The sequence below is a fragment of the Gossypium hirsutum genome, chromosome A10 (genome assembly GCF_007990345.1).
Source record: "Gossypium hirsutum isolate 1008001.06 chromosome A10, Gossypium_hirsutum_v2.1, whole genome shotgun sequence".
NCBI lineage: Eukaryota > Viridiplantae > Streptophyta > Magnoliopsida > Malvales > Malvaceae > Gossypium > Gossypium hirsutum.
In genome coordinates, this window is record NC_053433.1 from 117691908 (window position 1) to 117701496 (window position 9589).

The 9589-nt window shown below is 29.1% G+C and overlaps 2 protein-coding genes across 2 annotated transcripts; one reads left to right on the top strand and one right to left on the bottom strand.

The window, feature by feature from the left end:
• The first annotated feature begins 591 nt into the window (after positions 1-591).
• LOC107936336 (LOB domain-containing protein 21) lies at positions 592-1321 on the top strand. Its single transcript, XM_016869039.2, has one exon. It carries the CDS (start codon positions 740-742, stop codon positions 1271-1273), a length of 534 nt encoding a protein of 177 aa, XP_016724528.2. The 5' UTR covers positions 592-739; the 3' UTR covers positions 1274-1321.
• A 4561-nt stretch (positions 1322-5882) lies between these two features.
• On the bottom strand, positions 5883-7270 carry LOC107936335 (uncharacterized). The gene is made up of 2 exons (XM_016869038.2): positions 6773-7270; positions 5883-6224 (listed from the first exon to the last, which is right to left on the bottom strand). Exons 1-2 carry the CDS (start codon positions 7133-7135, stop codon positions 6078-6080), a joined length of 510 nt encoding a protein of 169 aa, XP_016724527.1. The 5' UTR covers positions 7136-7270; the 3' UTR covers positions 5883-6077.
• Between the last annotated feature and the right edge of the window lie 2319 nt (positions 7271-9589).

Below are 9589 nucleotides of genomic sequence, written 5' to 3' on the forward strand. Positions count from 1 at the left end.
CAAAAAAAAATCATTTATAGTTCATACAGATCTTAAATTTGTCACCTTTACGTTATTAGCACAATTCTCTAACTAACAGAGCTAATTGACCTAGATCTGTGCAAGAAAAAAAATCAACCTGAAACGAGATGTTTAGACGATTTATGAAATAAAACTTAAAAAATCATGGTTACTCGAACCAAACTGAATGTTATTTTTATTTAATTCATAATTAATTTTAATTTTTATAAATTAAAAATAAATATTTTATATTTAAAATAGTGAAAATAATTTAAAATATGTATATAAAAATATTTTTAAACATACCAAATAAAATTTGTTTATTATTTTTATTTACTTGAAAAATTATTTTTTTAGAAATATTTATAAAAAAAAGAAGACTTTAGAATTTTACGAAATAAAATCGAGAACTGAACCGAATTACAACAAGACTTTAGAATTTTACGAAATAATATCTAAAAACTATAAAACAAAGTTCATTTTTTCAAAAAAAAATTCTAAAATCGAGAATTGAACCGAATTACAATAAGAGATTCGAAAAATTCAAAAAACTCGACTCAATCGAACCAATCTCACCTCTAAATCGATCAATATATTTTTAAAATTTCATAAATTTATATAACGTCTAAAAGTGTTACAATTTTGCTATTTATAAAGCTATGGTCTATTTAAATGGTAGTTTTATAAGAGATAAGATATTGAAGATATATAGTCTTTGTAGTTGTTTTCATATGAAGCCATGAGGAGCCATGAGCCACGTTCCACTTCCTCTTGTGCAGCTTGCAAGCTCTTGAAAAGGAGGTGCAGTCCCACCTGCATTTTTGCACCCTATTTCCGGTCCGACGAGCCGAAGAAATTCACGAAGGTCCATAAAGTTTTCGGAGCTAGCAACGTCAGCAAGATCTTGATCGAGGTTCCCGAAGAACAGCGTGAGGACACCGTGAACTCCTTGGTTTACGAAGCTGAGGCAAGGCTTCGTGACCCTGTCTATGGTTGCATAGGTGCCATAGCCTTGTTGCAAAGGAAGATGATCGAGCTTCAACACGATTTGGCCCTTGCGAGAGCTCGTTTGGCTCGGTACGCTGCGAACTACTCAACTGGTGTTGCTGGTACGGAACTTGACCGGCTTACCATGACGGGTTTAGGTGAGTTCCTAGTTGCTTGTGGTGGATTCATGGATAGTTTTAACCAAAGTTCATCATATCAAGTGAACCAAGATGCACATATGTATGATCTTACCCAAATTCCATATGTATATCATGATCAACTTTGAATTGCACGAGAAATAATAAAAAAAAAAGTTGGTTTCGGGTCGAATTAATTCAGGTTTGGTTTAATTATGGGTTAATATCATTTCAGATTTACGATTTTAAGATTGTTGCTTTAGTCCTCAAAATTTATAAAATCTTCGGTTAATATATGATAAAATTATAATTTGTCCCTTAAAAAATGCTAGAAAATGTAGAACTTAATGTCGGCTCTCCTAAAAAAATTTCTAAATTCGCTTCTAGTATCTAGTTAAGGTTACTAACTTCTTAATATTAAATTGAATCGAATTCAAATTTAAATTAATTGAGTTGAGTTTTCGAGATTAACTTTGAATTATATAGGAAAATAAAAAGGTTGAAGTAAATGTGGGGCAAAATTTGCAGAGGAATTGTCATAAAACATAGTTTTTATTTTTCAAAGGACAGGTGAAATTATACAAAGTCCTTTCGGCAATCCCAAAATGTAGGCCCAAAGTGCTTGCCTTTATTTTCAGGTACTGCTTCACATGGTGTTGCTCAGTTTTCATAGTTTTAATTCTTCCCCCAGCAAGCATTAATTATGACTTTAACATTTACCCCTCCAAATTGTTTACCTTGTCCTTTCTCCCTCTGGTAAAGTTTCAAAGAAAGGAGAGGGGTAAGGGTAGTGTGCTCTCTGAAATATATTTTAATCTCATTAATAGAGATCGAATTCCCAACCACATATCTAAAAGATAACGTGAGTAACTATCACATCACATCACATTTCATGATTTCAATAAACAATAATCTTATCACTCTTATTGTAGCTTTGTTTGCAACACGAGTTTAATTTTTTCATTTTTTGAAACTTCCATGCAATGCTAATCATATTTCCACATTCAATCATTATTTGTAATCAGAGATGAAGCTAAGAATTTGTTACAACATCTACATCGTATTCGGGGATGAAGGGAAAAAAGTTTTTGGAGGTCTAAATTAAACCATAAATTTATAATCATATTAATTTATAATTTTGTAACTTTATGAGAGACCAAGGACTTAAGAGTAAATTTATCATTTATGAGAGACTAAGGCCATTGTCAACTCCCTTAGATTTGTTTCTAATTATATCAATTAAGTCTTTCCATTAGCTTTAGCGTTAAATATCAACTCAAATTTGATGTGGAGTCCATTTAATACACATGAATCAAATTGAAAACATGTGCATAACACCAACACATGAATGGCTTGGATGTAACACATTAAAAAAAATCAATGGTGGACTATATTGGAAATATTTTTAGAAATTTTCACTTTTTGAAAAAATTCTCTATCAAACCTCTAAAATTGTTGAAAATTATCTCAAGTTCTACCAATAAAATCAAATTATTCATGAAATAATTATACATTTTAAATATGCTTCACGACAAATCCAGATACACATTCAATGCCAAATCTAACAAACGAAAGAGGTTGATTGAATGGTTTAAAAATTAAATTAAAATTGAAGTTCAATTTTGAAGGACAAAATTAGAAAATTCCAATATGATAGCAGTAAAGCATGATAAGACATTTCACATGCATCCTTTACTTGATTCTGAACATATAAAAAGATAAAGCCAAGAAAGGGCAAAATGATTGTCATTTTCAGAATACCAAAATGTACATGACAGGCAGGCAGCATCTGTATTACACAACATTAACATGCACCTATCAAAACCCATCATCATCGTCACCATTGTAAAAAGTTTGCTGATGAATTATGAAGGCAATGGTAATGGTGGTAACACCGGTTCGAGTGCGGGGTTATTGGTTCAAGTCTGAAAATTCGTACGAAATTTGAAATATTTTGTATAAGATTTTAAGCTTTAAAAATGAGGTTGACTTAAAAAAATAAGTTTATTTAAAATATAGATTATGTTCGAATTTAAATATTCAAAATTCGAGTTCAATTTAGCCCAACCTATTTTTTAAGTTTATATTATATTATGTAATTTATAATATATAAAAATTAAATCTATAATGCAAATATTAAAAAATAGGAGGGATCCACTTATATTGGTGTAGGTTTACACTTTACACACTTCCGTAACTTCTTATAGTATTAATATTTTAGTAATACAACTATCTTATTTTATGCTCCATTCATATAAATTATGAATGTCAAATTTGAGGTAAAACAAAATTTTTTAACTATTTTTTTATGTAAAAAACTTTCAATCATTCAATTAATATTAGTATATACACTTTTTTATTCAATGTGAAAGAAATATTGAATCGATTCAAAAATTTACATGCACAACTAGTAAAATTATATTGATAAATTCAATGGTTGAATCGTTAAAATATTAATTATGTAAAAGGTTATGAAAGAGTGTAAAACTACTCTATTTTTACACCGATGTAAATGGGTTCCTCTCTTTAAAAAAATATATTAAGTTGCATATATTTAAAGTTTTAATAAATGATAAATATATAAAATTATTAAATATTAAAATTAAAATTACATAAATACTTTTTTTTAAAAATTAAACAATAATATGGTGATCTAAAATTGATCTAGGTTAACCATTCACATATATAAGCAAATTTTAGTAAATATGAGCCGAATCAGATTTAGACAAATATAAAATGTATTAATATTACATAAGTTCGGCTCAAAGTATAAACACATTACAACTCTCACTAATCCCCTTACATGACGACAATGGTATTATTTTTTAGGGTTAATTACAAAGTTGCATATAAATTATACTGTTTTTTTTTCATTTAAGTACCTAAAAGTTTTTTTAATAAAAAAATGTATCTAAACTATTAATTTCATCTCATTTTAGCCAAAAAAAATATATGATGTTCATGTTCTTATTGGATGGTATCGGGTTTTAGGGTAAAATGAAATTAAATTAATAGTTCAAGTACCACTTTTAACTAAAAAAAAAACTTTAATTACTTTAGTAAAAAAGGAGGTATAATTTGAAAGTCGATTTTACATTAAGAAGGAAATATAAACATTATTTTAAAATTTAAAAGAATAAAATATTTTTTTTAATTATGCTAAGCATTTATGCATGGTGTTGTGATCTTTTTACTATGCTCAAATTTGATATTTTAATTTATATATTTTAATTTGACATAATTTTAATTTCTTTTATTTTTATATCATTATTAGTCTAAATAGTTGAAGTTCATAATTATTTCTATTAAAAATATTAAGATAGATTTTTCTTAAAACCACACATTCCAACACAAAAGAATAAAGTAAAACAAAAATCATGCTAGCAAGATGAATTGAAAATAAATGTTTTTAAGTAAAGATCCAAATATGCATTTTAATCGAAATAGTTGTATTAAACATTTGAGCTAACTAATGGCATTAACAAAGCCACTATCGATGGCTTGACAAGGGTTCTAGACCCCTAAAAATAAAATTATAAAGTTATAAACTAATAAAATGATAAAATTACATTTTAGTCCTCATAAAAATATGTAACTTAATTCTGCCCTCTCAAAAAAATAAGTTGGCTTCACCCCTATAAATTAGGACCAAATTATATTAAATTAAAGTGTAAGGCCTAAATCTTAAATTTGAACACAGTAAAGTGACCAAACTTCCTTAAGCATCAAATTATCCTGCATTAGGACCAAATTATCCTACTTTCATTTTTCGATGGTACAAGTATAATTAGCAAATACAAGTAATCCCTATAACTACAACAAGCACAAATAGAATCAACAATTTTGTATAACTACAACTAGAATCAAACTATTATATGAAAAAAAATGGACGAATTGATACTCAGAATATATTCAAACCATGGTGGGATTCAAACCAAAATAAAATCTAGATCAAAAAAGCACACATGTAAATGTACATAATAGAACTGGAACCTAGACACTTAAGATCCCAGGCCCCAACCTTTGTCAACACTACCAAAACGTTACTCATTTACTTATTTATATTTATAAACAAATTGCATATTCGGCCTAAAATTAACAAATACAAAATTTTCAAACCAAAATGTCCCTCCCTTTCAATCAAATCATATATTGCACCATTCTAGTTTGTATCCGACAATTACACATGGTGAGATAAAATCTAGACTAAGAACTCACATATAAACGCACACAATAGGACTTGAACCTAGACACTTAAGATCCCAAACCGGCAACCCCTCAATCTTTGACAATGCTACCAAACCCTTATTTATCTACTTATTTATATTTTATAAACAAAGTGCATATTCGGCCTAAAATTAACAAATATGATTTTTCAAGCTAAAATAACCTTTCCTTTCAATCAAATCATATATTGCAGTTGCACCATTTTCTCATTTAGTATCCAATAATGGGACTTAAACCAGAATAAAACCTAGACTAAGAACTCACAGATGTAAATACACATAATAGAACTCAAACCTAAACACTTAAGATCCCAAGCACTCAATCTTTGCCAACATTACCAAAACATTACTAATCTACTTATTTATATTTATAAATAAAGAACATATTTGGCCTAACATTAACAAATATAAGTTTTCAAGCCAAAATACCCCTCCCTTTCAATCAAATCATATACTGCATCATTATCCGATAATTACATTAAATTTTATTAATGTTGAAGTTAAACCGAATCAGACTCCTAAACAGAGGAAAAGCTTTCAATACTTGTTTTCTTCATTCACATGCTATGTGACAAAATTCCAACAGCAACCAAAGTGAGCTCAATGTGTCCCCCCCCTCTCCCTCTCAAAAGGGGAAATTTACATTGTTCAATGGCACTTTCTATGAGTTTTAATCTACAGTCAGAAAAAGAATTATACAATTAATACAAATTATGAAATTGGATGTTTACACTTCCCTCTTGGGCCGATTTCGAGTACGTGGAAGCACTGGTTCTTGCACTATTTCCTCCAATGAAATAGCATCATCATCACCACCATCATCACCATCATCACCCTCGTCCTCTGCCTCCTTTACTGCTTGATTTATAGAGATCTGCATTAAAAAAAACCATGAATCAAGTATTGGAATCATTTTAAGTTCGAATCAATTTCAGGTTGGGATTATTTTGAGGTCAAGTAAATCAGGTTTGAGGTTCAGATATTTCATGTCAAGTCATTATAGGTTTGGAATCGTATTATTTCTAGTTCGGGTCAGTTTAAGTTGGGATGAATTTAAGTTCAAGCTGGACAAGCTTGGATTATTGATTTTTATGATCAAATCGAATAGAGTGGAGCTTGAATTCAGCTAAATCGAATCAGGTTTTCACGTTTGGGGTATGGACTGAGATTTCTGTATTACACCAAAGATTTTAATGAATGTCAAAAACAGAACCATTGTGAAATTTTATCAAACACCTAATGGGCATTACAATAACAAACTCTTGAGATTACCAATTCCCTCATTAAGCAATCCAAATAAGACTTCCACTTCAAGAAAAACTCAAGTTTTCCAAAGAACTAAGCATCCAATTCAAAAAAGTAGTATAATTCGAAAATCCCATAAAAAGGGAAAAAAATAAATGAATTTTTTTAGACTCTTACATCTTCTAGGAAGTCTTCGTCGAGCTTATCAGCAATCTTGATGGAAGTAAAGATGGTGATAGCTAGAAGTGAGAGCGGGAACACTGCCGCGAACACGTAGCTGCTGGTGTTGGCACCCGCACGTGTCACCACCTCTAATCCTCTCCTTTTCCGGTTAAACAGGTCTTTGGAGAATGCAAAAACTACCGGAGCATGCACGAGGAGTGGACTGGAGAATGCATTTGCGGTCTGGGGATAGAGAAGGAGCCCTCTCGTTTTCCGGTGAGATAGGTGGCCGGAGAATGCAACGACCTCCGGAACAAAACGGAGAGGGAGTGAAGGTGGGGCTGAGCTAATACTGGTGATGATTGAGTGACTCCCCATCGGCTCTACCTTTTTCTGGAATTTTTGGATAAAATTTCCAGGTTTTTACACGTTTTCATTGAAATCGGGTTTATCTTGGTTAAAATTTTAGTTTTGGTCCCTTTACTATACTTTAATCTTCAATTTAGTTTATGTGCTTTAATTCGGCATAAGTTCATGTCCTTTTCAAAAATTTGAAATTTATCCCTATACTTTTTAGATTCTAAAATCCAAGTTCAATTGTAAACGCTGTTAAATTTGTTAAAGTGACATTTTGAAATAAAAAATATTCACTTGATAGTTATATAACAAAAAAATGACATTGTAATATAACTTAAATTTAATAAAATAATTTTAACAGTGTTAACAGTTAGACTTGAATTTTGAAATTTAAAAAATAGAACTAAATTCCTAAAAATAAAATTATAGGGAAAAAATTTTAAATTTACAAAAAGTATAAGGACTTACGGTATATTTTAACCATAAAATTATTAACTATTCTGATTAAAACACTAACTAGATTTTTTTAACATATTATTCTCAGTATAAAAAAATTTATATAAACGTTAAGAGTTGAAATATTTCTTTAAAAAATTTTCAAATTACTATTTGAATAAAAACTGTTAAAAGTGTTAATTATTTGGATTCACATTATAATACATCAATTCACAACTTTGAGTATAGTATAGGGACCAAAGCTATAATTTGACCTTTGTCATCCTTTTATTTGCAGTAGTACATTCTTAGGAGATTTTTATTAAGTAAATGAAATAGTTAATAAATAGAATAATGAGGTGATTGGTGGTTGCTCAACTCATACTTTAATCATGAGATCGAGGTTTGATTCTTATCCACGGGAATGAAGCATATTTTATTGCCGGTCGATTCAAACACACTAAAATATGTTTATCCTCTTATTAAAGGGTTGTGAGGGTATATAAATACATGAATTATGAAATCTATCTATATTTTTCGCCAAATCACCTTTCCACTCGATATCTTTCGTCAAACAATATGCCTCGTCAAAAAGAGGTACCTTGCTTGACAAGATGGTAGCCACTCGTTATTCATATACCTTATAATCACATCCTATCAAATCACATCACAAACTTAATAAAGAGACCTAGACTGCAAGATACTCTTATTGACGGCTCTCGAATCACAAGGGACATGTGGTTTACTATGACATTCGGAACTGCCCTTAAAAGGGTTTCTTGAAGGTATGATCAGGAGCATTCAACCATTTAAACTCTAACACTCAAGTATATCTACTTAATCACTAGAAGCCCTTAAAAACATTCTTATGTCTTTCGACTCAATGGGTGAATCGTATATCTTCATTTCATACTCCTTAATCCCATCAACATATCTTACCTTTAACAGGGACAAATCTAGGGCAGGCAAGACCCTAGCCCTAAAATGAAAAATTACTTTTTGTCCCGTTATAAATGATAAAATTACAAATTTATATTTTATATGAAAGGTTATACAAATTGGTATGAGATTATAACGTAAAATAATGTGCTATTGCAAGTTGAGATGGTGGTGGGTTTCTTAAATATCTTAGCCCAATAGCAAATGGGCACTAATTGGCCTTTAAACATATTTGGAGCATTCGTTTCCAAAAATAGTATTTTAGTCCCTTCAAATTTTTTTCTTTTTCCATTTTAAGAAAAAAATTTTGGGATATTTAGAAATTTATATTAGATTTTGGTTGAGTGAATTTGAATTTTCAAAATTTTGGATCATTTCATTTGAGGTCGATTTAGGTTTTAAATTATTTAACGTTTTGGTTCGGATCATTTTCAGTTCAGTTTGTTTTAATTAAAGGTTTTGACTTTTTGGGTTCTAATAATTGTTGGTTCAGATTATTTCATGTTTTGATCACTTTAGTTTGAATCATTTCGATAAAAACACATTTCCGATCCTTCTCAATTTCAATATTGAAAAAACCAGTCCCTCTTAAAAAAATTTAAAGTAATTTAATCCCTGTTAAATTAAAGAGTGGGCAATTAAAGACAATTAATTATGGTGTTAATTAATGTTTTCCGTCAGTTTTATATAATTTTAATTGGTATAGTAATAAATTTAGTTCTAGATGTTTAAATATTTTTACATAAATATTGATAGAATCTATAAATGTTGTGAGCTAAGGCGGAATTCAAGAATGCTTTTGGGGTTGGAAAAGCACATTTTCACCCCAAAAGCAATGCTAAACATTTGTATTAATTGTTTAAAATATATTTAAAAATTTAAATTAATTTATATTTTCTATATCATTATATTAAATTATTTAAATATAATTTTTTATCATTTTTAAAATTTTAAAATATTTCATGTATATTAAATTTATAAATAATTTATAAAAAAGATTTAAAAAATATATTATCTATAATTATATTAAATTATTTAAATATTATCTATTTTTTTTTTAATTTCCAACATCATGTCTAAAATGAGTATTTTAACTTTCCA

Excerpts from the sequence above, each read along its gene's own strand:
- LOC107936336 (XM_016869039.2), top strand. The coding sequence starts at position 740 with ATGAGGAGCCATGAGCCACGTTCCACTTCCTCTTGTGCAGCTTGCAAG.
- LOC107936335 (XM_016869038.2), bottom strand. The coding sequence starts at position 7,135 with ATGGGGAGTCACTCAATCATCACCAGTATTAGCTCAGCCCCACCTTCA. Across the intron at positions 6,225-6,772 it reads ACGAAGACTTCCTAGAAGAT|ATCTCTATAAATCAAGCAGT; the intron begins GTAAGAGTCTAA and ends TTTTTAATGCAG.